Genomic DNA, 27,908 nt, shown 5'->3' on the forward strand with positions numbered 1-27,908 from the left:
TTTGTATGTCTTCTCTGTAGAAATGTCTATACAAATCCTTTGCCATTTTTAATCAGGTTATTTATTTTTTTTACTATTGAATTTTAAGTTATTCTTTAGATATTTCCGACACAAGTCCCTTATCAGGTGTGTGCTCTACAAATGTTTTCTCTCATTCTGTGTTGTCTTTTCATTTTCTTGATGGTGTTATTTAAAACAAAAGTTTTTTATTTTGATGAAATTTAAAAATTTTTTTTGGTTGCTTGCGCTTTTGATCTCTTATCTAAGAAGCCATGGCCTAACCCATTATCACAAAGATTTACTGCGTCCTTCTAAGAGTTTTATAATTTTAGCTCTTACATTTAAGGCTTTCATCCATTTTGAGTTAATTTTTATATATGGTGTGAGGCAGTGAATGGTATAACTTTAACATTTGCTCGTTCTCTCAGAACGCAGGATCAGCCTCAGTGGCTAATGCTCAGAGCTGTGGGAAGGCCCCAGCATCATTTGCTGAGATCAGATTATGCCAGAAAGCTAGGCAGGACTCTGGTCACACTCAGCCTTGTGTCCTATGTTAAGCATCTGAGCCGATCTTAAGACCAATGGGATAGATGGGATCAGGTCTGTGTATTGAGAAGACTCTGGCTGCAGTGTGAGGAATGGGGTAAGACTGGAAACCTGTTGGGAGATTATTGTACGAATTCAGAGGAGATAGTAGCTAATTAGGGCAGTGGCAGTGAGCATGAAGAGAAGTGGAACGACGCAAGAGAGATGTTCAATGAGATAGAATGAACAGGAGACAAGACTGGATGACATAAAGAATACAACCTTTCATCAAAAACAAGGTATGAATAAAGTCACTGGTTTTATTGAGCAGCTCAATCTAGCTCTGAAGGCAACTAACTGTTCAAGAGGCGTTCCAAACAGCTTTAAAGCAATGCACAGCCTCCCACAAAGGCTTTAATAGTACATATATTAATGTACACATTACTCTTTGTTAAAGTCAGATTCACCAGATGCATTCACTTTACATAAATTAACTTGCAGGTAATAAAACAATATAGGCTCTTCAGCACTTCAGCCTAGGTTTCTGCTCAAAGAAGTCCAAATATGTGAGGTTTACTTGTTTATTGATTCTGGTCTATAAAAATGGTCTCAAGATACCAGAAAGTTTATTCATAGCCAAAAATAACAAAAAGAGTTCTTATTCTCCTGAAATAGGAAATTTCATATTTCCATCGTCAAAACAATAAACAATTTTTTTGAAGTTTTTTTAAAACTTCATGAATCTTGATGAAATTCATTTATTTCAGTAGAATAAAACAATAATAAGCAGCATGGAAATGTAAAGTGCTACATCAAAGCCCACATTACATACAATTTGAAAGGTTCATTGGCTTAAACAGTTACAGGTAAAACAGACATTATATATTTTTTCAAGCATGCTATATTAACTACCTTGATATGTAGTCATGTGCTATGTTGGTCAAAGAAAAAGCCATGAGTTACCTAGATCTGAGGATTGGGGTAAAAAGGAGTCCTAAGCCTTTACCTACCAGATTATACATCCAGATTGGCCTTATGCTGGAACTAAGGAGCTAAAGTAGGGTTATAAAGTGAGCCGGTTGCTCACTACATGGAGCCTGGTGCTGATAACACCAAGATTAAGGGTTCAGATGCCTGTACCAGCCAGTCATGAAAAAAAAAAAAAAAGTGGGACTTTTAAAAGTGGGATTTTTCTGAAGAGGCCCTTTAGTGGGGTTTGAGTAAGAAAAGCCCCAAAGAACAATTTTGCTCATTAACCCCACACGGGGGTCAGACCGACAATTAAGGATTTTGGGGGGCATAGCTGAGATGAAATGGAAGGAGCAAAATGTGCCACTTTCAGATGTATGCATCAAAGGCTAAAAAATCCCAACACACATAAGCAGGTGGCCAGTTAGTTGACGAATGAGGGAAGAGAGGCAGATCAGATAAGAGGAGGATCTGCATGATGCAAAATCTTCTTGGCTTACTTTTATTTATTTATTTTTTTTTAAAGATGACCGGTAAGGGGATCTTAACCCTCGACTTGGTGTTGTCAGCACCACGCTCAGCCAGTGAGCGAACCGGCCATCCGTATATGGGATCCGAACCCGGGGCCTTGGTGTTATCAGCACCGCACTCTACCGAGTGAGCCACGGGCCGGCCCTTGGCTTACTTTTAAAGTACAGGTACACCCCATGGTCACATGGACCCAGAGGCTGGCTCAAGTGTGACTGAGAGGAAATAGACGGAAGATTGTTCTTAGCACACAATTAATCTCAGCATAGGCTGATGGTGTGGGGATTTCTTCTCAGGCAATAATGCTAGCTGGCCTTCCCAGCTGGGTCAGTGCCTACTTGCTGGGAGGCCACTGACCACTGAACCAACATTTCTAGTGTCTTGTATTCCAAACCAAGACTTCAGAATATATTTTCTCACGAAAATAAAGTTATAAAATGGTAACCTATAATTTTCCTCACATAGGAGGTCTTCATAAAGTCCTTGGGCTTTTTAGACTTTACCAACTTCAGCTATAGATGTAACAGAAACAATCTGTAAACATCTTTAAAATGCTAATTTATTAAAGGTTAAGACAACTCTGTATTATATAATAGTATACAATATGTTCTTATTCTAGATGCAGACATAAAGGAAAACAGTCTATCAAATGAAAACAGAAATTGTGTCTGATGTTTAATAGAACCAAAGTCCCATAACAGGAGTAAAATTAAATTTGCCTTTTAAGTGATTTTATAAATTGTTTCTATCTTGCCTATAATTTTAGTTAAAAACACATAAGGACTTTATGAATACTCTCCCCCAAACTATTCAAGATACATATGGGCTAACTTTGGTGGACTGGTATAGAACCTAAATACCATTTACAACATTAAAAATTAACTTACAAATGCTCTTTTGGAGCATAACCTATTTGAAAGCTGGGGACTGCCTTTATTTAAAGATTAAATCTTCATTAACAACATCCTCAATGCTGCTAACTGAACACACTGAAGGGAAAGTCTTACTGTGATTATATAGTCTCACCAGGCATTAAAATGATAACATTATCTACTAGCGTCTGTGGAGCTAGCTAGCGCTAAGTTATATATTGATTTTTCCACTGAAAACTCCTTTTTGGGCTTTGATTAGGTGGACATTTCTAAGTAAATGTTTTTCTGACTTCTACCACTGTTAATTGGGCCCTGAGCTTTTCTATTAAAATGGTACATGAAATATTTCGACATTATGTATATTCTCGGAATAATTACAATTTATAGTGATTGCAAAGTTAGGCATATAACACATCTCAAAAGATAATACAATTCAAAGCAGAGCAAACATTCAAATCTTAAGATCCTCTCACTTAAGTTTCAGAAGAAAATCAAGCAATTTCCTGGCTTGCACCCTTTCTTCCTTAAAATAAAGATCTACGGAGAACAGTTTTCTTTCTTTTTAAGTTTGTGTGCACATCATAGAGAGGGGGATAGTAACAGCATATCAAAGTGGTTACAAATTACTCCCTCTTCAAGTAACATCCAATAACAAAAATGTGATTTCACTTGCTCATAAATGTTTGACAGAAATAAAATTATTTTTACTGAAGAATATTTAGGACACAAACAAAGGCATAGAATGGGCAATCCCAGTGTATCTTTTATGAATGACATTTTGAGGAAGCTACTAGAGGAGTTTTGCTTTCCCTTTTCAACTCTTCTATCCCTATATCATTTTACATAAGTAGAAACAGAGTACTCAATAAATGGTATTGAGTAACTGGTAATATTCATCGGAATTTAAAACACCATCTTTTATCCGAAAATTTCAAAGGGCTATACAGAAGAGTATCACAAATTTACATAAAAAGAAGCTGAGGCATGAGAAACAACAATGTTATTTCCCTATAAAGCAGATCAAAGAGTGAGACAAGGAACTTTGACTTCCGGTCCCTTAAACTAAACAGGACACACTGCTGGACATTGCCTGAACATCTAGCTATATTTATACTAAATTTATAAGGATCAAAAAAGGAATGAAGGGTAGATACAAAATAATCTTTTTGTAAACAATTCTTAGATTATACCCAATGCAGAATGTTTAATGAAGCAGTTGAGTCACAGCTCTTAAGTCACAAAACAATATTATAACTCAAAGTCAAATATGTACTCATTGGCCAGATATATTCGTCGGAATATAAGAGCTGCCAATGCCAAAGTCAGGATGACAATCAATACAGCTGATCCACCATGATTGGTGTGGTTGGCTCTTGGCTGCTGGCCCTGGATTCCATCTGGTGAAGTAGATGACCTTCTCTGACTCTGCTGCTGGGCCCGGCGCTGTCGAGGGCTCATGGAGGTATTCTTAGCTACAGGTTGGGTAGGTTGTTGAAGGGATGCTGCTGAGGGATTCTGGACTCCATACTAGGAAATTTTAAGAAATATTGTTTGAAACTGGCAAAGAAAATTTGTATATATATTTGTTATCTAGTCAAGAACACACAGAATCACAGAGTCCTAAATATGACTAAAGGCAAAACTACAAAGAATTACCTGAATGCTGAGACTAATACCTCACCCTCCTGAATAAAACAGCAACACAACTTACTGAGTACTCAGTAAGTAGAGGAGGAATTTATCAACAACAGATAAGATTAGTTAAGAGTTTACCCATATGCTCCATAGATGGCTTTCTACTCTCCCTCAGAAGCAACTCAAGTAGTATCTGCTAAGCACCTGAGTACTTCCCTTCTCTCAGTAGATTCAAAGAGGGAAGCAATTTTATTTCCACTTTCAGCTTGAAAATTAGCTATTCTAAATGGCGAAACAGGCAACTCTCAATAGTGTGCCTTTCATGAACTAGGGTTTTCCCTGATACCTTCTTACTGTATCAACAGGCTTCCACCAACAATCACAGAGCATAAGAAATAACTTCAAACTGTACATTCTTCACAGCAATATTGTTGTAAGAATTAGGTGTGGTTTTTAAACCAGGCTTATCCTTTCTTGCAATTCCTGTCAATTGAATTGAACACAAGTCCAGAAGCATGTTTTTCTTAATACTGAATACTTTATGTTGTCAAGAGTTCCCTAGGTATGTGCTGAGAAAAATCTGGAGTACGTCCTGTGGGACTCAATGTATCCTCTGTTTTGGTACACTGATTGCTCCCCATTAAGCCCTGGATGACAACTGCTTTCTATTACTTCAACTGGTCAGCCAAAGCATAAACACAACGTGATACCGAGTGACTCAAAATCTTAAATATGATTTATAAATAAGAAAAAATGGTAATGGCATATTTGGGGATACTCTACAAAACATAAATTCCATTTTATTTATGTAGACATCTTAACTCTAGCTCTACAAACACAATGTCCTTTGATTTTTTTACTGAAAGCAACCTGTATATTGATTTTACATTATGCCAATCCACATTCTTTCAAACAAAAAATAAGAATGCATGCTTTACTCAAAACAGCTTAAAATTGATTAAGTATAAAACATTTAAAATACTTTTCATTAGAGAAAATTTAAATATTTGGAAGAAAAAGAATAAAAAATGTAATTCAAATAATTTTAAAAGGTAAGAGGATGTGTTCTGTGTTGGCAACAGCTATAAACATTAAGGGAGAAAACTGCTAATCTAACTTACCTGCAGATGAATTTCTATTTTAAATCTGACATTCATCTCAACATTAAAAGCTTAAATACTCTGAAATCACTGAAATGTAATGACCCATAATACAGAGGTAGAAAGGAACTACTGACTTTGAGTTATAAATAAAAGTTAGTGCTGATACTGAATTAGAGTTGCATGAACTTGGACTTCCATAATCCAGGACTCCTAGGAGCAATCTGCTCACCGAAGAGAGCAGACACACAAAGCTGCAGCATTTTATGAAGTTATACATCATCACAGGCATCATATAGTGAGTTAATAAATACTCACTGAATTGTACTGAGTTATGGCAGCCAATATAGAAACATTCCATTTGAAATCTCCCATTCTTTCTATTGCTCAGCCAAAATGATAAAAGCATTTAATAGAGCTAAAGTACTCAAGAAATAAAGGAAAAATGGGTTATTGAGGAAAATAAAAAAACATGATGGTGCTATCAATCCAGAAACTAGCACAAGAGATTGACTCAAATTAAAGCTTTTATTTTATACACATTATTTGTTTCCATTAGTTTGAGGAGAGAACATTATTCTGCCCATAAGCCTGACCAAAGCAGGAAACTTATCATTACTAGGTTGGTTTGTCCCCTTAGTAGATGTGTGACCTTAAGCAAGTTATTTAACCTAAGACTCAGCTCTCACATCTGTGCAATGAGAATAACATCCAATTTGGCATTGTGAGGATTAAATGAGATAATGATAGAAAGTGCTTAGGACACACAATTGCTTATTAAATGTTAGTTATTATTAATATTGTTACTATGAGTATATCCCTTTGGAGGCATCTAGATTTAGGTTTTAAAAAAAAACTTGTGATTTTACTTAGGACAGCTTTTCAGTCCCTTATTAGTATGATTAATATGTTTAGAAAACCAATTCCTTAAAACATTAACTCTAGGTGATATTTTAGTACATATACTTAATGGAAATATTTAGATAGATATAATGTTTTAATTAGGTTCCTATGTTTCAGATGCCTTTTGGATGTCACTGACTAAAATCTAGTGCCTTGACATTCTAAAATTCTAAAATGTTTCCTATTTAAAACAATCATACTCATAGTTAAGTCCCTAGTAATACATACTGTATCAATTTTTCTATAATAACCTAGAATAACCAACATCTGTGAGAGAGTTTTGTGTTTGTTTTTTAATGCAAAATGTAATGGCTTATTCAGAACCTCAATCCCTGGGAAGAGGAGAAAATCTGATAGACTGAAAGAACATAAAACAACCATCAGTATTTTTCCAATTTCTACATAGCTAAAAAATCTGCATCAAAAAGCAACAGATGGCCTGATGTTATCTGCTGTATTTAGACTTCTGGCAATCTCTCACCCCCCTCAAGGCTAAAAAAAACCTAGCTTATCTGGGATTTGATGTATAAGGTCTCAGGGAATTTATCTTACACTTGCATGCAAAGCAGCCACACCTAGCCAAAACCAGGTTACAGTTACTTCCATAGTGGTCAAATTATATAATCACATTCTGAGATAGTTTATATGTAAATGTATTTAAAGCTTAATTGTAATTGTAGACTATTTATTGCTTATTGGTATTTTAACCAAAATTGGTCTCAATTAATGACCTATATCTATAAAAAAGAATTCTAAGTTCTATGAACATTAAAATCAAAATGGAAAATACTACTAAATAATATTATTGTTTGTACACTCTAATTTACTTAAACTTCTTGGTTTCTTTAACCGCGTTCCAAATATTTTTCGAAAGTGCCAATCCTAAGATTCATTCATCCAATCAACAAATATGTATTGACCACCTACTATATAGGAGGTACTAAGCCAGGCACTGAAGATAAAAATGGAAAAGTTAAAAGACAGTCCTGACCCTCAAGGAACTTACATTCTGGGAAGTGAGATAAATTACAGTTGTTATAACTGGAATATGTAACAAAGGGACTTGACATAGATTTAAAATACACAAAAGACAGATTTAAATACAACACAAATACTAGAAAAATTGTCCTAATAGGTGAAAAACAAGGTTACCACCCTCCTCTTTGTAACAGAATGGTTATATTTTTTTAAAAACTATTTATGAAATAAGAAACAATTAGAATGCTAAAGGTGAAAAGTAATTGGAAATTTGCTTTAATATTTCAAATATATACTAAAACATACACTGACTTTAAAATTAATTCATTATATTCTTCTGCAATTCATAAAATTAGAATGGGATCACGTAAAAACAATTTAAACTCATCCACATACACTTTTTTCTTATATACCTCCATCTTCAGTCCTGCTACTTAGTACTTACTTCCTTTACAGCACCCTCTCCCCTGCTCTTCTTCAACCTATTTTCTCTGCCCAGCTCACTCTCAGTAGGAGAGACCCACTCAAGACTATTCAGTCCCACTATATATGAAGTTATTCCTGGGTAAAGGGCAAGTCTATATTTGCCCAGTTTCTATTTCAATTTTCCTGACCCATTGAAATCTTCTATAAACTAGAAAAAAAAAAGAATGATATGTGGCTACTTAACAATCTGTTACCAAAAAGACACCAAAAGACAGTTCGTCTTTTATACACAGAAAGTCATTGTTTTTCTCCATATCCATTAATTTAGCTCTGATACAGTCATATTTTTTTAATATATCTCTCTAATCATCTAGGTTCACCAAAATTTTTAGACAATAGGTGAGGGCACAATTAACACTACCCATACCGTTCATTCATTTTTTCATTCGTTATTTACTGAACACTTACTATGTGTAAGGTAGCACTATCCAATAGAATTTTGCAATGATAGGTACTATTCTATATCTACACGGTGTAATCTGACAGCCACTAGCCAACCGTGGCTATGGAGCACTCGAAATGTGGCTAGTTTGACTGAGGAACTGAATTTTTTTACTTCATTCAATTTTTATTAAAAAATTTAAATTTAGACAGCCACATGTGGCTAGTGGCTATTGTATTGGACAGAGCAAGTCTAAGGCAAATTTTTGGCTCCAGGTCTTTATTAAGTTGGTGCCTTAATGCACTTAACGAACCTGCCAAATGTTATTTAGAAAGCGGCTAACATACGTATATTTCGTTTTGTTCAGAGTCTAGCACTATACTGAAACTAACTTTTCAGAGAATTATGGACAGAGAATATGACATAAAAATTATTTAGTCCAGCCCCATTTAAGAAAAAAGAAACCAGAGGCCCTGAAAGTATGAATAACTTGCTCAAGATAATATAATTCATTACAGGAACAGCTGGGCTAGAATCTAATTCTTAGGAGAATCAAAATTTTCAGATATTTGATCTAGGGATCTTCTCCTCCTTTTACAAATAATGATAATAATATAGATATACATATATATGAAAAGACAAGAGCCATACCGATGTACTGGCAGTAGCACCCTGGAATGTTGTAGGTATATCATCTTGTAAATCATTTAGTGAAAAAGAGTGGCTTAAGTCTGACTCAGCAATAGTCTTTGCAGTTGAATTGACTTCTGCCTATAAACAAGATACATCAAAAAGCAGTGTTAAAACAGGAAACACACAGAATACAGAAAATGGAATAACCCACAACCTACTACATTCCCTCTCTTGGATTTAACTGCTAGTTTAACATCTACCATCAATCAGTTAGCATTGAGCATTCATGTGTCCAGCACTGTGCTAGGTATTACAGGAAGAGGCATAAACAATCCCTGTTCTCAAGGAGCTCTTACTTGGAAGGGACAAAACCAACACCCATGGTTCACAATCCACAATTCTAAAAAGCTCTAAATAAAGTTTTTCTGGTAAATTTTAGGCAAAGCCTGACATGAACTGATGTGAGGCTGTTCACAGTCTTTATCCAACATTGGTGTTTGCTGAGGAAATATTAACAAATCTGATTCTGAGATGATGTCCCAGATTCTACCGTGGTTTACATACAGTATATGTAAAATATTTTTTCCAATCTGAAAAATTCTGCTGTACAAAACACATCTGGCCCTAAGATTTTCAGAGAAGCAACTTTAAGTGTAACAGGAGTCCTCAGAAGGAAGAAAATAACCAACATTTATTGAACACATCCTCTTCCAGGTTCTGCAATAAAATAGAAGGAAAAACTTCCAAGAACCGGACCTAGAAAGACAGTCAGGACATAGAGAAGAGAAGATGGAGAGGGTACATGTTGCTTAATACAGGCTGACATTTTCTGTGTGGAGCTAATAAAATTCCATTAATATGGGTGTGACCACTCAAAGTATTAAAATACTATATAATCCATTTTTGAGCAAAACATATGCAGAATAAGGGGATATAAGGGAAATATGCCAAAACATTAACAATAGTTATTTCTTTGAGGATGGGATTATGGGTGATTGTCATTTTCTTCTTATTGCTTATTTATATTTTCTATAATAATAGCTAGAATTTATTAAGCACCAGAAAGAGTTCTAAATGCAATACATGTATTACATATATTAACTCAATCCTCACAACAATTCTACGATAGGTATCATTAGTAGAAAAAGGCACAAAGTAAAAACGAATGAAATACTGCCATTTGCAACAACATGGATGGACCTTGAGAGAATTATATTAAATGAAACAAGTCAGGCACAGAAAGAGAAATACCACATGTTCTCACTTATTGGTGGGAGCTAAAAATTAATATATAAATTCACACACACACACACACACACACACACACAACCGGGGGGGGGGTATAACAACCACAATTACTTGAAGTTGATACGACAAGCAAACAGAAAGGACATTGTTGGGGGGAGAGGGGAGGGAGAAGGGAGGGAGGTTTTGGTGATGGGGAGCAATAATCAGCCAAAATGTATATCAACAAAATAAAATTAAAAAAAAAAAAAAAAAGATTCTGTGGAGAAGAGGAAAAAAAAAAAAAAAAAAAAGGCACAAAGTGGTTAAGTAATATGTCTAACATCGTACTAATTAATAATAAGCAGCAAAGATGGGACTGGAACCCTGGCATTATATAGCAGAGTCTGAGCTTTACCCATTATGCTGTAGTGTCTTTGTGAATGTAGATTATAAGTTTTGTAACAAAAAAATCATTTGCAAAACCTTACTGAAATAGAACTATATTGCTTTCCTTTCTATCCAGAATTCAGCAGTAAACAAAACGCTTCATAATTAGAATTTATTTAGAAATTTACAATACCTTAAAACTGATGTGTCTAGCCAGTTCCTTGGCTTCTTGGTCAGCCTGGCTTGAATCACTTCCAGATTTTAAAGGCAACAAGACATCCTTCATGGCAGATCCACACCCTTCACAACAAAAATCTTGTGATCTGGCAGGAAACAATTTTTTTATGAATATAAAACAAATAATTGAATGTTAATTCCCTCTTATAGAAACACTCAAATACTGAATGATTAAATTAAAAGAAAAGAACACTAGACAAATCTACATCACATTCATCCACGTGCTATAAATTAGACAATTAAGGTAATAATTATAGTCTGAGACTATAAAAAAATCCAGGGCTTAGATTCCATTTTTTTCAATAAACTTCCTAAAGAAAAATAAGCTGTAGATCTACAGAATGAGAAAACATATAAGTAATCTATCACACTGTCCTCAAGATCACATATAACAAGCCTATTTTAAACCTGTGAAAAAAGTACATTATAAAGCTCAAATTATCATCTAGCAGAAACATACAAGGATACTTTAAAAAGTTCATGGAAAAATGGAATTAAACAGTAATATGTATTCTTCCATGAACTTTTTAAAGAATCCTCATATATAAAGCAATAAAGAAGTCAATAAAAAATAGATATTTTTAGTATTATAAATACAGATATTTCTAGAAAAAAAATTCACAAATCATATTCATCTAAATAGCAGTACAACTTGGAAGACCTGGGAGAGCGTGTGGAAAATACAAATACGGAATTTATCACTGATTATATTAAGTAGAGACTCAAGATAAACCTGTTAATTAGACTATTTCCTAACATATATTTACTTTTCCATTTTCCTCTTTGTATTCCAGATAAAGCCAAAACTTCCCTAAAGTTCACAAGAGTGCTATGAGGATTTGAATTACTGGAAATAAATATGCATAACATGTAGAGATATATAGTTACATTGCTGAACTTCTTGTTTCAAAGTTGTTTTTTAAAATAGTAATTCTAGTTCAATATAATTCAAAAGACTTAGGTCTTCAAGAACATGCTACTTAAATTTATGAAATAGCATATATATACAAAGTATATGTAAAAGTAGCATAAATTTAGTACTTATTGATTTTTTTTGTTTCACCAGAAGAAGCTCTGTTGTCCATATCCCTTTAAAAATTGGTCATATACAAATTATTTGCCTTAAAGTGTATTCACTTTTAACTGAGAAGTCAAATGAAACTCAAAAGACAGTATTTATTTTGAATGCATTAGTTTGTCCACGGGATAGTCTGCCACCATGGCTGAATGCAAAATCATTTTTTATTTTTTTATTTTGGACCTAGTTTTTTGTTGTTATTTTATTATTTTATTTTAATTTCTCAGTATACATTGTAGTTGATTTTCGTGACCCTTTACCCATTCCTCTTTCCCCGCTTCCTCTCTCCCCTTCCCTCCCCACTACATCATATCTATTCACTTGTCTTAACAAGTCCAAGGAATTGTTGTGATTGTTGTTTCTTCTTCCCCCCACCCGTTATTTGTGTGTTTATTTATTTTTAGCTCCCACAAATAAGTGAGAACATGTGTTATTTCTCTTTCTGTGCCTGACTTGTTTCACTTAATATAATTTTCTCTAAGTCCATCCATGTTGTTGCGAATGGTAGTATTTCATTCTTTTTTATAGCAGAGTAGTATTCCATTGTGTAGATATACCACATTTTCTGTATCGACTCATCTGATGATGGACATTTGGGCTGGTTCCAACTCTTGGCTATTGTAAATAGTGCTGCAATAAACACTGGAGTATAGGTATGCCTTTGACATGATGATTTCCATTCCTCTGGGTATATTCCCAGCAGTGGAATAGCTGGGTCATATGATAGATCTATCTGTAATTGTCTGAGGAACCTCCATACCATTTTCCACAAAGGCTGCACCATTTTGCAGTCCCACCAACAAACAGTATGAGAGTTCCTTTTTCTCCACAACCTCTCCAGCATTTATCATTCTCAGTCTTTTGGATATTAGCCATCCTGAAGGGAGTGAGATGGCATCTCAAAGTGGTTTTGATTTGCATTTCCTGAATGCTGGGTGACGCTGAGCATTTTTTCATGTGTCTGTTAGCCATTTGTATATCTTCCTTTGAGAAATGCCTATTCAATTCCTTTGCCCATTTTTTAATTGGGTTATTTGTTTTTTTGCTGTAAAGTTGTTTGAGTTCCTTATATATTCTGGATATTAGTCCTTTGTCTGATGTATATTTTGCAAATATTTTCTCCCACTCTGTTGGTTGTCTTTTGACTCTTGTTTCTTTTGCTGTGCAGAAGCTTTTTGGTTTGATATAATCCCATTTGTTTATTTTGCCTTTAGTTGCCTGTGCTTTTGAGGTCATATTCATGAAGTCTGTACCCACTCCTACTTCCTGGAGTGTTTCCCCTAAGTTTTCTTTAAGGAATTTTATTGTTTCAGGATGTATATTTAATTCTTTAATCCATTTTGAGTTGATTTTGGTACATGGTGAGAGACACAGGTCTAGTTTCATTCTCCTACATATAAATTATCCAGTTCTCCCAGATATCCAGTTCTCCCAGCACCATTTGCTGAAGAGGCAGTCTCTTCCCCAGTATGTAGACTTGCTGCCTTTGTCAAAGATCAGATGGCTGTAGGTGCATGAGTTGACTTCCAGGTTCTCTATTCTATTCCATTGATCTATTTGTCTGTTTTAATGCCAGTACCATGCTGTTTTGGTTATTATAGCTTTGTAATATACTTTGAAATCAGGTAGTGTTATGCCTCCAGCTTTATTATTTTATTTTAATTTTTTTGCTCAGGATTGCTTTGGCTATGCATGGTCTTTTGTTATCCCATATAATGTCTGGATAGTTTTTTCCATTTCTGAGAAAAATATCATTGGAATTTTGATAGGGATTGCATGAATCTGTAGATCACTTTGAGTAATATGGACATTTTCACAATGTTAATTCTTCCAATCCAAGAGCATCAGGTATCTTTCCATCTTCTTGTGTCCTCTTTAATTTCTCTCAACAGTGGTTTGTAGTTCTCTTTGCAGAGATTTTTCACATCCTTGGTTAACTCTATTCCTAAGTGTTTTATTTTTTTGGTGGCTATTGTAAATGGGCTAGCTTTCTTGATTTCTTTTTCTGCATGTTCAATGCTGGAGTCTAGAAATGCTACTGATTTTTGTGTGTTGATTTTGTATCCTGTTGCTGAAATCATTTATCAACTCCAAGAGTTTTTCTGTAGAGGCTTTAGGCTGTTCAGTATATAGGATCATATCATCCACAAACAGGGACAGTTTGACTTCATCTTTTCCAATCTGGATGCCCTTTATTTCCTTCTCTTCTCTGATTGCTCTAGCTAGTACTTCCAACACTATGTTGAATAGGAGTGGTAAGAGTGGGCATCCTGGTCTAGTTCCTGTTCTTAAGGGATTCAGCTTTTCCCTGTTCAGGATGATATTGGCAGTGGGCTTATCATATATGGCTTTAATTGTGTTGAGATACTTTCCATGCATACCTAACTTGTAGAGAGTCTTTATCATGAAGGAATGTTGAATTATGTCAAATGCTTTTTCAGTGTCTATAGAGATGATCATATGGTTTTTGTCTTTGCTTTTATTGATGTGGTGTATCACATTTATTGATTTGCATATGTTGAATCAACCTTGCATCCCTGGGATGAATCCCACTTGATCTTGGTGGATAATTTTGCATATGTGTTGCTGTATTCTGTTAGCTAGTATTTTATTGAGGATTTATGCATCTATATTCATCAAGGATATTGGCCTGTAGTTTTCTATTTTTGATGTATCTTTGTCTGGTTTTGGTATCAAGGTGATGTTTGCCTCATAGAAAGAGTTTGGGAGAATGGCCTCTGTTTTAATCTTTTGGAACAGTTTGTAGAGAATTGGTATCAGTTCCTCTTTGAAGGTTTGGTAGAACTCTGCAGTGAATCCATCTGGTCCTGGGCTTTTCTTTGTTGGGAGACTTCTGATAACAGCTTCAATATCTTTTATTGTTATTAATCTGTTCTGATTTTCTATATCTTCTTGCCTCAGTTCTGGTAGTTTGTATGTGTCCAGAAATTTATCCATTTCCTCCAGATTTTCAAATTTGTTGGCATATAGTTGTTTATAGTAGTCTCTAATGATTCCTTGTATCTCTGAGGTATCAGTTGTAATATCACCTTTTTCACTTCTAATTTTTGTTATTTGGGTCTTCTCTCTTCTTAGTGTAGCTAAAGGTCTGTCAATTTTATTTATCTTTTCAAAAAACTAACTTTTTGTTTCATTGATCTTTTGTATTGTTTTTGGGGTTTCTATTTCATTTAGTTCTGCTCTGATCTTAATTATTTCTTTCCATCTACTAAGTTTGGGTTTGGATTGTTTGTGTTTTTCTCGATCTTTAAGATGAAGTGTTAGGTTGTTTATTTGCCATCTTTCCATTCTTCTGAAGTAAGCATTTAATGCGATAAATTTCCCCCTTAGTATGCAAAATCTTTTTTTTTTTTTTTTAAATGACTGGTAAGGAGATCTTAACCCTTGACTTGGTGTTGTCAGCACCACGCTCACCCAGTGAGCTAACCAGCCATCCCTATATGGGATCTGAATCCATGGCCTTGGTGTTATCAGCACCACACTCTCCTTAATGAGCCATGGGTCAGCCCCAAAATCATTTTTTAAAAGGCCTCTATCATAGACTGAGAACCTAGAATATACACATTGAGAAGCCTAGAAAAACAAGAACAAGAAATCAAGTTCTTTTTTTATTATTATTTTTTACCTTGTACATAAAATCAACTGGATAAAAGTATCAAGATAGAAAGCCAGTGTAGGGACTCAAATAAAAACAAGTACTATGCATCCAAAGTACATATTATAACATGTGAACAGTAGTGGCAAGTAAGGTATGTCCTCAGAATTTGGGAAGAAGGTTTAAAAATAAAAGCTGCTAATGAGACCAGGAAGTCACCAAATCTTACAGATACTAAAATCTAACTATTTGATTTAACAAATATCTGTGGAGGGCCTACTCTGGGCGGTGCTGTGGTAAAATATGCTATAATTTAATTAACATAATACATCTGAATGGTGAGAGGCAGCAGACCGAAGAACAGGAAAATTATCAAAATTAAGAATTAGATCTCAGCACTACTCAAAGAAGAAAATACTCTAAACTGAATGACTAATCTTGGTTATACAGACAAAAATGCAACTGTAAAAAAAGAGATGGCAATACTACTGAGAAATCACAACTTGATAAAGAAAATCTCCTTTGCTTTATTCCAGATCATTTATTGAGCACTTGCTATGAGCTAGATACTGTAGATACAAAGATGCATAAAATGGATTCCCTCCCTGCCCTCAAGGAGTTTTTAATCTTGTGGAAAGCTACATAAAAATCATTGCTCTGGTTCTTTTCCATCTGTAATACTGTCCAAGTGGAGACTAATGACCAGTACAGGAGAATATGAGGGTACTTCAAAAAGTTTGTGGAAAAATAGAATTAAAAGAAATAAAAAACTTTCCATAAACTTTCTGAAGTACCCTCATATATCTCCCACTGTAGTAAAATAAATCTTAGTGGGATATTATCAACTACTTTTTAAAACTAAATAGCATGAAATCAATTCTTTAGATTCTGGTCACCCCAAGGAAATTAGTACAATTGAATTTCTAAAATAACAAAGGTTAAGACCAGATCCTGTAGTCACAGTAACTTACAAAGTAAGCCACAAAGTAAGAGACAGAGCCTATCTCCTAACAGTTATTACCCAGAATAGTATTCAGACCTTAACAGAGAATGACATGCAAAACTTACTTTTTGGCAAGTGCTCTTCTTTCCTCAGGTGTGTAATCTAGAGAACCTATGGCTCCCTCTCCTTTTGTTGGCATAAACCCAATGATGGCTAATAATGCTGTCCTTACTGAAATAAAAAATTAAACATCAATGTAAGTTGCTTTGTAAAAGGAACTGGATCTGCTCTGGAAAGAGAAAAAAAAAAAGACTTGAAGACTTTCACAGAAGAGATACAAGTATGGGGGTTGTATTAAAACGGTGGCAAAAATCTAGACATGAAAAGCATCTTTATTATTTATTCAGTAATATCAAATTATTTATCCCAAACAGCTTCAATCTCAAGGTATTATATTTCATATTTATGAATTGGCTAAAGTTATATAAGATTTGTATGCACATAAATTAATACTTACTACTCCACGAAGGCTGCCAAGTTTCAGGATGATGTCCTGAGATGCTCAAACAGATTTTCTTGCCCACTTCAAATCGTCCATTAGCCTTAGGAATAAATAATGCATTAAAAATATATATATATGCTTAATATTTCATACTTTCTAAGTGTAATATATATTTTATATATTTATACATAAATAATAATTTAAAGATAATTTTTAAAAGAATTTTAAAAGAATGTAACCTCTAAGGGGGCACAGATTTTTGTCCTCTTATAAGTACTCCAAAAATATTTTTTAAATGCTGAATGAGTAATAAAAGCTGTTTTTAGAAGGTGTTATAGCACCTTTCTGAAACCGAGTTGCACAATTAAAATCTAAATAATTAATATATAAATATTTACCAATGTCTTATTCTGTGTCTAACACAGAGCTAGTATCAGTTAAGAGTCTAAAAGAAAAGACATGCAAGAGGCTAGGATAAAGCCTAAGGTCTTAGTATCACCTAACTAGATGTTGGTAAGGAAGAGCATGGAGAGAAAGGCTTTGAGACAGGAATAATTTTCAGAAGGATGATGCTATTTAACAAGGCAGGAACACAGAAGAGGAAGATCAGAGATAACAACTTCAGTTTTGTACATGGATCTGATGTCTTGGTAGGAAAGCTATTGACAATGTCCAGAAGGCAGGTAGAAATGTAGGTATGTTTATTTAGAGAGATAAATACATACTTCTGATACCATTCTTCACAGAGGTGATCATTGAAGCCATTTCATAGAAATAAGAGAAAACAGCTGAAGACTTATAGAATATCCATACTTAGGGGAAGGGTGAGGAAGAAGAGGCATGAAGTTAGAATATAAGATCCAGAGGGCAGAGACTTTGACTTGTTCTCTGCTGCACCCACAGGATCTGGTATGAGACATATGTTTAATAAATATTTGTTGATTAAAGACTGGAGAAAACTTCTCAAAAGAGAGGAAGTGAACCAGAAAGAGTACAGTACTGAATATCAGGAGGGCAGAGATGGTTTTTCAGCCAGTATGGTAAATATGACCACACCATTGGTTAACCTTTTTTTTTTTTTTTCTTTTGGCAGCTGGCTAGTACGGGTATTCAACCACTAATAAACTACTGAAATATTTCTGTACTTGTTGGTGAAGAGCTGCTGCCAACTACCCCACCACCACCATCACCAGTTTCTCCATGCACTAGTCCTTTCCCCCAGACCACTTGGCTCTCCCCATGATCTAGCAACTAAATGAAGCGACTCCTGACACAGCAGGGTGCCTCCAGGACCCTTCTCCAGTCCTATTGCCAGCATTAATATTTCTCAATATCACCTAATACTTGTTAAGGAGCTTCTATATGCCAGGAACTTCATAGTGTGATTGTATTTACCATACACAACATTCCTCTTGACAGACAAGAAAGCTGAATTTCAAAGACATTAAATAATCTGCCCATGGTGCAACCACAAGAGCATTCAGCAGAATCTAGGCCTATTGGCTCTAAAACGAATGCTCTATCTATTATACCAAATATAGGTAAAAGTAGCATTTATTTGGTATTTATGGATGAGTACCTTTTGCTTCACCACTTGCTATACCATGTGGGTCAAATATTTAACTTAGATGGAGCAGGATGAAGGCTGAGAGAAGGCAGTAGGATCTCTCAAATGGGCTTCTGAGATTGGTGTAGTAAGCATGTTCACACTGAGAACTATGTGTGGAAGCAAGACTGTGACAGGCTAACCTAGAGTAAGGATGCCTTGGAGGTTACCAAAGAGAAAAATAGGAACAGATTAAAGTGGTAACAGATGCAGATAGGTTTTTGTGTTTTGTTTTTGTTTTTTTCAAGGTTAGGGGAAAATTAAACATAGTTATAATTAAAGGAAAGGAAGGGAAAAAAGCTTAACAATTAAGAGAGGAATTGGATCAATAGCTTTCCTTCACATGAAGATAAAATATGTAAAGATGGGGAGAGATTCTGAGATATAAATAGTAATAATATTGCTAACATTTATTGAGGATTCTGTGTCAGGTCCTATTCAAAGAGCTATACATAAAACATGGGACTAAATTAATACCACATCAATTCAATGAGGTAGGTATCATTATCCTCATTGTAAAGATGAGGAAACTGAGGAAAAGAGTGTAGGAAAGGTGGGAAGTTGAAGGAGATGTGAATACAAGGTACAATAACATTAGCTGCCCTTCACTGAGTTCTTACCATGTGCCAAACACTGTCCCAAGTACTTTGCATACATTAATTCACTGAATCCTAACAACCATGCTATGACATTTATGCATATGCATTCATTAGTATTATTAGCACTTTTTAGGCGCATCAACTTTGTAGGAATTATTTTTGGGGAAAAATTACAGTTCCAGGGTCTGGACCACAAAGACAAAGATTCTTACCGTTAGGAGAATAATGCTCGGTGGTTTCATGGGATACTCTGGTGGTAGTACTATTCGTCCATGATAAACCCCTCCATCAAAATCAGAATCTGGGGGCCCTCTAACTGTGAAGTGCCATTCAAAAAGGTTATCCTGAACAAAAACAATAATCCACAAGGAATCGATAATATTAAAAAGTTTGATCATTAGGGCCGAGCCGTGGCGCACTTGGTAGAGTGCGGCGCTGGGAGCGCTGCGACGCTCCCGCCGCGGGTTCGGATCCTATATAGGACTGGCCGGTGCACTCACTGGCTGAGTGCCGGTCACGAAAAGGACAAAAAAAAAAAAAAAAAAAAAAAAAAAAAAGTTTGATCATTTTTATCAATGTGAATATTAGAAATATTACCAAAGAAAGTTACTTTATTTTATTGCTAAGACAGTTTCTAATGTACAAAATGTCTCAAGAATAAAAGTTATAAACAAATAAAAGTTATAAATAAGTTGTTTAATCTAGCTTTCATGTCCCATAAGAGCTAAAAAGCTTTCTTAAATAAATGCATTAAAAATTTCTGAGTGTTGTTATGTATTCATAAATAAGATTATAGATTTAATTAAATTGGAAATTAATCCTTGAAAGATATCAACTAGTGATAATTATCATATAATTAATCACTACAAATTTGGGTTATTTTAACAAATCTTAAAAATAGGCATCTCTTACAGATGCCTAAGGAATTTATTTATAAATGTCAGTAATATTAATACATTTACTATTAATATCATCTTACAGTTACCAAGTACTCTTCAGTTTGCAAAATACTTACATATACATTATTACATTTTTATTCTCACTATTACCATGAAAACCTGATTGAGCACATTTAAATACCTTCCTTTTACAGATAAGACTGAAGAGATGTAGAGATGTGTGTGAAAAAAGCCCAGGGTAGCTGCAGAGACTCCTTGAGGAACTGGGTCTTTCAAACTGTAAAGAGTCTAGAGTTCTTTCTACTTCTCCTCCCTCATAGTCAAGACCTAACAACAAATTAGCACCCGAGACCCATTTTACAGAGATCAGAAATCTGTTTCTTTTAAAATGTCTGATCCTTAATAGCTACTGAAATACTCATGAAATATAGGAAATATATCAATACACTACATCAAACACATCTCTAATGACTCAAAGCAGTGAAAAAATCATTTTAAAGAATTTGTCTTAAATATTAAAGTATTAAAATCCATATGACGAATACAGAGATAGCAACTAACCTCTAAAGGCTGTGCGTGGTAATGATCTGTTGGATCTTTCAATTCTGCTGCTTCTTTCATTAAACGTTTAACAGCTGAAATAAAATTCATAAAACAGAGACATTTAAAATATACTTTTCTGAGTGATTAGCACAGACTTACAAGCCTAATGAAAATGTTCCTACTTCAATGAAAAATGTATAAAGGACTAGCTCATATGGTAAAGGTTTAATTATGAGAAATGGAGAGGAGGGGAAGGAAACGGTAGATAGGCATTAGCAGAATGGGATACTTTTGAAGAGTTATGTATTGAATTAAATATATACGGAAGACACTATTTTTATTTAATAAGTACTTACATATACTTCCTACGTTGTAGCACTTATCTAAAGTGCTTTATAAATATTAACTCATTTAATCCTCAAAACAACACTACTAGACAGGTACTATTTTTATCTCTATTTTCCAGATGAGGAAACGGAGACATGGAGAGATTACATAACTTGCTCAAGGTCACACAACTAGTAAATGACAAAGCTGGGATTCCAATATAGGCAGTCTGATTCTACCTTGTTAAAATATCTATATTAACAAAAATGGAACTCATGCTCCATGAAGAGTAAACTCCCCTATATCCTCTGCCTCTTGGGACTTTCCACCCACTACCTTGCATTAAATTAATGGGACTGTCCCCTGAGTTCACTGAATCTCCATGGCCCTAAATAAATTCCTTTTTGAAATGATTCTGCAGCTTAATTAAAACCTCCAATCCACTTACCCCACAACTTTTTTCACCCCACCTATACCTATACTTCCCTCTTTATCCACACAAGCCGTTATAGAGTCATTATCAACACCATCCACTGGGACACGATGCCATGTAAAGTTCCTCCATTTCTCTAGTAACCTGCCAGCCCACACTCTCTCCACCTAGCACCCCAAAACTATTTCACACCTATTCTCTCTCTCCTCTCTTTCACCTCTTTCAGTTAATGGCACAGCCTTTTATCTCCATGATAAATGCCTGTTAGCAGGAGTGCACTTTCACAATCTATCACAATCTACAATCCTTTCTGTATCTGTACTCTCATTCCTTCCTATTGGATACAGAGCACATATCAAAGTTCAATCCTTTGATATGTGCTCTGGATCCAATCTCTCTCACTTCAAGCTGTAGGTGCTAAAAAAATGTCAGCATACTGGAGTGGCAAAGCCAGGGAAAAGGTTTCTCAAAACTCTGCTTGAAATCACTGATACAATTCAATATTGCATAACAGAGGTATGTGCCAGATGTCGGGAGGACCAGGTGGGCACCTAACTTTGGAGCAGACAGAAGAGAAAAGAGGTCAGGTACCGACATTTGAAAGAAAAGACTGTTGGAATTACCCAGGTGGGTATGAACAGGCAGAGGGAATAGTAAAAGTAAAATGTGTAGAGGATAGTTTTAAATGTTATGGGAAGAGAAGTTAACTAATGAGAAGCAACCCTCACATATATACAACCAGAACAGGATTGTAGGTATGTATCAGTACTTTTGCATAAAATTTAATCAAGGGTTCCTAAGCTTAAAAAAAAAGGTAAGACACTATCCTATTTCATAATTACTAATATTCTTTTCCATCTCCTACTCTGAACTATGCCTGTGTAGGCAGAGACTTTGTTCACTTGATCAACTAGTTACTGAGTTCCTACTAGGAGCTAGATGCTACAGCTAGAACTGTAAACAAAATATAGTTTTGGTCACCAAGAAACTTAGAGGTGGGGGATAGGGGGAAACACAGTCAAATACAAAACAGCATGATAGATGCTATTAGAAACACGCACTTATTGAGATACCCTCTCTCTCTAAGTTCTACACACTAGGTAGGCTCTGCTCAATTCTTTGAATACACTCCATCTTCTCTCTACTCCAGGCCTTCTACAATAAGATTTCTTCAGCTTGCAATGCTGCTCCAGACCCTCTTCCCCCACCTCATCATCTAGACTGGCTCCCACCAGACTTTTAAGTAATTTCCCCAGGAAGGTCTTCCTGACACCTTCCCTTGTCCTCCCTCAGAGAAGTGAACAGAGATTCCCACCTGGGCAAAGAAAAATCTCTGAGGAGTCCTGGAAGGTGGTGGAGACTAGGAATGCTTTCCAAGTTATGCTAATGACCAGTTAGGTTTAGAAGCCACCATTGTAAGAACTAGATTGAGTCCCCTTGCTATATGCCATCATAACATTTTGTATTTTACCTTTCACAAAGTTCATTTAGCTTGTAATTACTTGTTTAACATCTGTCTTTCTTGCAAAATAATAGTATGGACAGTGTGCATTTTCACTGCAGTCTCCTCAGGGCTTAGCACAGAGTAAGCCCTCAAATATTAGTTGAATTGAATTTTACTGTCTTCTCCCAACATACCTGTTTTTAATCTGATTAAAGGTAATGGTTTTCAAACTTACAGGACAATAAGACAAAATCTTTTATTCAAATAAAAACTTAATGAGATCCCCAATATGTAAAACAAATAACATAGAGCTGTTTTGGTTGAAGAGGTCAACATGGAAGAGCCTGCAGGCTATTTATTCTCCTGCCATCTATTTTACTCCTGAAGTAGCCCATGGAACAAGGATTGAAAACCCCTGGTTTAAAGCCACATAAAAATATCACTCCTTCAAATTAAAATCATTAGATATAATTAAAATCATGGAAGCTGTTATGTAGTTAGTTTGGCTGCTGTCAGCAATCAAAGATGCCAAAGAGATTGTTTTTCCCTAATTCCTCAGCAGCTGGGTGACTACAATAATGATTAAGCTGAAGGAGTCAGTTTTTATGCCATTCCATACCCTTTCCACATTTTCTGTCTCTTTTCCACTCAGCTCAGTTCAATAGGAGAGAAGAAAATAAACATCCAACAGTTTTACCTGGATATTACAAGAGATGAAAGAAAGGGTCAGAACTGCTATAAGAATGTATTTGCACCAGTCCTGTAAAGGCTCAACAACTAAACATGTTGATTTTATACACAGGCCATACAGGGACATACCATGTGAGAGCTAAAGCCACACAGCCAAATGGAAGGCAAGATTAGTCTAGTGTTTCCATAATCTATTTTTTTCAGAAATAACATATATTTTGAATGCTTCCATAAAAAAAAGAAACAAACAAACAAACAGGGACTCTGGATTTAGAGCTGCATTAAAATTCTGGCTGTCACATTTTGTAGCTCCTAGTCCTTAACAAGTCACTTAATCTTATTGTGACCCAATGTTTACATGTGTCAAATGAGAGTCAATAATTTCTTTGCACAACTCTTCTTTCCTTTTCATTCTTCCCCCCATCCCCCCTACTTTCTCAGGTCATGAGTTTTTAAAGTTAAAAACGGATTGGTATAGAAGGCCTTCTCAATGATTCTTCCTGGTTCAAAACCATGCATCAGCATATGTAGCTGGCCTTACAGCATGGTTCCTTTGGCTCCTGCAGAGAAATACCACTGCTATGGAACAGTCAAGTTCAAAATGCTGCCTGGCAACTAGGGCTACAGCATAGTCTACCCCTCCTGACACTCTATCTCTTGTCTCCACATGGCCAGAAGGGAAACTTTTTCACTCTAGCTGCTCTCTAATCTCTTGGCAAGGTTTCCATGGAACCCACTTACTGTGGTGAGATAAGATGTGCCAGGGAGAAGGAGGGGAGTAGCACCTGCATGCCTGCTCTTGTTCTTCCTTCTTATAGAAAGGCCACATAGTCACTGAATCTAAGCTCTAGGCTTCATGGGCCTAGGCATTAGCATTCTTCACATGCCCAGGCTAGCTCACTGGGCTTACACTGGGGTTTGGAGCCAACATCTAGCTAGAAATAAAGGGATCTTTTACAGGCCACTGACTCCCATACATCAATTTCTCTTGAAAAGCAACTATATTGATATAATTAATTAATTCCCAAAGCATGAGTGAAGTGCAGGAGGCAGGTAGGTTGAGGACATGAATCCAATGTCACACTCCCCAACTGTCTTTTCCTGCTCACAAAATGAAGACACTTATGAAAATGTTTAAGGACTGATATTTCTGCACAGAAAGACCCTGCAAGGGTATCTGTTCAACAAACATTTAAAGAATGTCTGGGTATAAGAGATAGAAGAATGACCTAGAACTGCTTCCTACCCTCAATAAGCTCACAGTGAGTAGCGAAAGACATGAAAACAATTACAATGCAATGTGGTAATATCAACTAAATATTCATGTACAGGTATGTATAGGGACTACCTTAGTCTGCCTAGGGGCTCTGGACAAGGCTGAATTTTAAAGAAGCTTGAAGAATTAATAGGAATTTCAGATGAATTAAAGGAAAGGCATTCTAAGCAGAGGTTCTAGCAAGGACCAAGGCATATAAGTGAGAAAAGCTGCTCCATCTGAAAAGTCATTCAGGCAAAATGGATAGATGGTAAAAATACAAAGGAGTATAAGAGTGGTGGTAATGAGACTGGTGAGAAAGGCAAGGGTTGAATCAAGAGCAGCCCTGCAGTCCAAGCTAAGCAGTTTACTTTGAACTGTATCCACAGCTGTCAGGAAGCGTCTGAAAAATTTTCAGTTTGAGGAATGATCTAATCAGTTTTGTTTTCATTGATCTGATGACAATAGTGACTGATATGTGTGTTTGTGTGTGCTCGTGTGTGTGTGTGTGTTTGTGTGTGCTCGTGTGTGTGTGTGTGTGTGTGTGTGTGTGTGTGTGTGTGTATTGTAGTGCAGGGGTTGAGCAAAAGAGTAGACCAAGAAATCAAGGATGACTCCCATGAGTGCCTGAGTACTGTCAATCTCTGGGATAAGGAATATTAGAGTGAGGTGCTAGTTTGGGGGAGGAGAGAAAACTGATGAATCTGGGTTTTATACTTTGTAGAGATTTTTTTATATCTATGAAAAATCTGAATGAAGATGTTGAGTCACAAGCAAGTTCTACATATCTATAGCTTAGGTGAAGGGTCTGAGTTGGACATCAAAGCTTGAGAATGATTAGCATGAGGGTACAATTGACACAAATGGCATGGACAGGATAACTCCTGGGTTTCTGGTGGAGGTAGTGGGTATCTTTGCATCAGTCCATCACCTGCTGTACATGACATAGTCCTCTTCCAAGGAAAGTTGCCAAAGGAGGTTCTTTACACACAGATCTCCCTACTTCATACTATAAGATACTACTACCTTGTCCAGAGCAAACCCAAACAGGGATCAGGAAGCTTGATCCAGAGACAACTACTGACAGGCTACTCAGATGCTTATAAAGTGGTCCTACACAACAGCAATGACAAGTCCATTCCAGAAAAATCATAAAGAAAAAGTTTTCCCACCTACAAAAAGAACAAATTTACTACCCACATGCTACTACGCTGGCCCTTAACCAGTTATCTGTATAGTCTTCACTTAATTTTCTCATCCATACCTCTGTGACAACCCCACATCAGATGGAAAGGAAAGGGTTATGTGCCTTACATTGTGTAGTGTTTTTAACCACTTCCTTTCACATAGGCATTACTCTAAAAATATCACAGGACCGAGAATAAAACAAAAGAAGGAAGTATTTTCACTAGGCCTCCCATCATTTTCACAAAGTTCCATATCTCATCTAATTCACCTTCTCATAAACTCCAAATGATCCATACATAACAAAAAAAAGATTTTTAAAAAATACTCTTTTTTTTAGAACAGCAACACCACCTTTGAGGAAATGAAACCAAAAAACGGGCAATTTATGATACAGCTAGTAGGAGCTTATCATCTAACCCCAGGTATCAAAATTGAGCAATGTCCTCTGACAACAACCTCTGGGGTTCCACCAATTCTCCATTCCAAATTGCAATACTACTCTCATTTGCATTATTCTCTAGACATTCCATTAAGTACTTCTTTTGTCCTAAGGAGTCACCACACATTTTTACCTAAATAGTTTAAGTTTACCATAATCCAAATAATTCAATCATTTTACCATCTAAGCTTAAAAATTAAGCTTTTCTTTCAACAGATTTTTAAAGGGGTTTATGGTCCCCAAAATGTTATCACCAATTCTACACACTTGCTCACCTAAGGATATTTCTTAGCCTGACAGCACTCAAGCTAACAAAAGTTCTGTTCTATCAATATTTTCAGGCTTTTCTGGAGTTTTTGCATGTTCTGAAACATTTTTAAAAATCAAAGATTCACCATGTCACCCTTTCCATAAGGATCCTAGTCTTGCTGATTCCTACTAAAAAGCAGCTTTTTTGGATGTTAAATTTAAGCAGCAAGAGTTGGTCAAACCATCACTAATATCCTAGGATTTATCATTTAGAGCTAAACAGTGGGGTTTCTCCCTCCTGACAAATTTATCAAGGCACAAATAGAATAAATACCATTTACAGAATGATAGTGATTCATTTCAAGCCTACCTTAATCTGAGAGAGCTGGTTAGTTTTCTGTATCTTTATAAAGCACCAGAAAATAACTGGAGGTTAGAATTGTTTGGGCTGCCTCTGTAAATGCACTAGGCGCATTAAATGCAGGAAAGGAAAATTCTATAACTGAATACAGATTTATATCATATTAGCCAGTTTGGTAAAAATCATGGTTAGCTCTCAAGTACACGGCTCAACTAGTTTTTGTTTTTTAGCTCTTTGATTAACTGGTTTAGTTACAGAACATTCCTTTATGTCTGCAATTCTATGTGCCCCAAATGCTGCAAATACGATATTTAAACGACCAAATCCTCAAATATGATTGAGTCAAACAGCTAATAAAAGTCCAGTGGCAGTGACCGAGAGGGGGATAACGACGGTGTTCAGGATGCAGGTACTCGTTCTTAGGGATGAGTTAGTGACCCAACTCTACGGGACCCAAGAGGAGGAAAGGGAGAGGCCGGGTGCTGCGGGACGCTGGCCGGTCCCTGAGACTGGCAGCTGGTGCCCGCTTGGCCGCCCCGCCTGCGGCCTGCACCTCCCTGGCAGGCGGCGGTCTCGCGTAGAGCGCGAAAACGGGAGCGCAGCCGCGAGTGACGGCGGACGCGAGGGCACCGCGGCGCCGGAACCGGGGTCCCGGGTCACTCCGCCCCCCGCCCCCAGCCCTGCTCACCCGGACTCTTCAGGTTGTAGCGGGTCTCCATGGTGGATCGCTGGCCCGGCTCCGGCCTCCCGGCCCGCTGCCACCTTCTCTCCGCGCCGCTGCTGCCGGGTCTCAGCGCGGCTCGGGGACACTGGGCCTGGCCGAGGGAGCCTCCGCAGGCGCCGCCCTGCCCTGCTCGGACTGCGGGCGGGGCGC

The 27,908-nt window shown here is 36.3% G+C and overlaps 1 protein-coding gene across 1 annotated transcript; it reads right to left on the reverse strand.

Moving 5' to 3' along the window:
* Positions 1-827: 827 nt before the first annotated feature.
* UBE2J1 (ubiquitin conjugating enzyme E2 J1) lies at positions 828-27,878 on the reverse strand. Its single transcript, XM_063096663.1, has 8 exons — positions 27,723-27,878; positions 20,667-20,740; positions 19,419-19,550; positions 17,017-17,101; positions 16,625-16,730; positions 10,819-10,948; positions 9,030-9,149; positions 828-4,421 (listed from the first exon to the last, which is right to left on the reverse strand). The coding sequence occupies exons 1-8, from the start codon at positions 27,751-27,753 to the stop codon at positions 4,143-4,145; spliced, it is 957 nt and encodes a 318-aa protein (XP_062952733.1). The 5' UTR covers positions 27,754-27,878; the 3' UTR covers positions 828-4,142.
* Positions 27,879-27,908: the final 30 nt, after the last annotated feature.

Source organism: Cynocephalus volans, chromosome 5, assembly GCF_027409185.1.
Source record: "Cynocephalus volans isolate mCynVol1 chromosome 5, mCynVol1.pri, whole genome shotgun sequence".
NCBI lineage: Eukaryota > Metazoa > Chordata > Mammalia > Dermoptera > Cynocephalidae > Cynocephalus > Cynocephalus volans.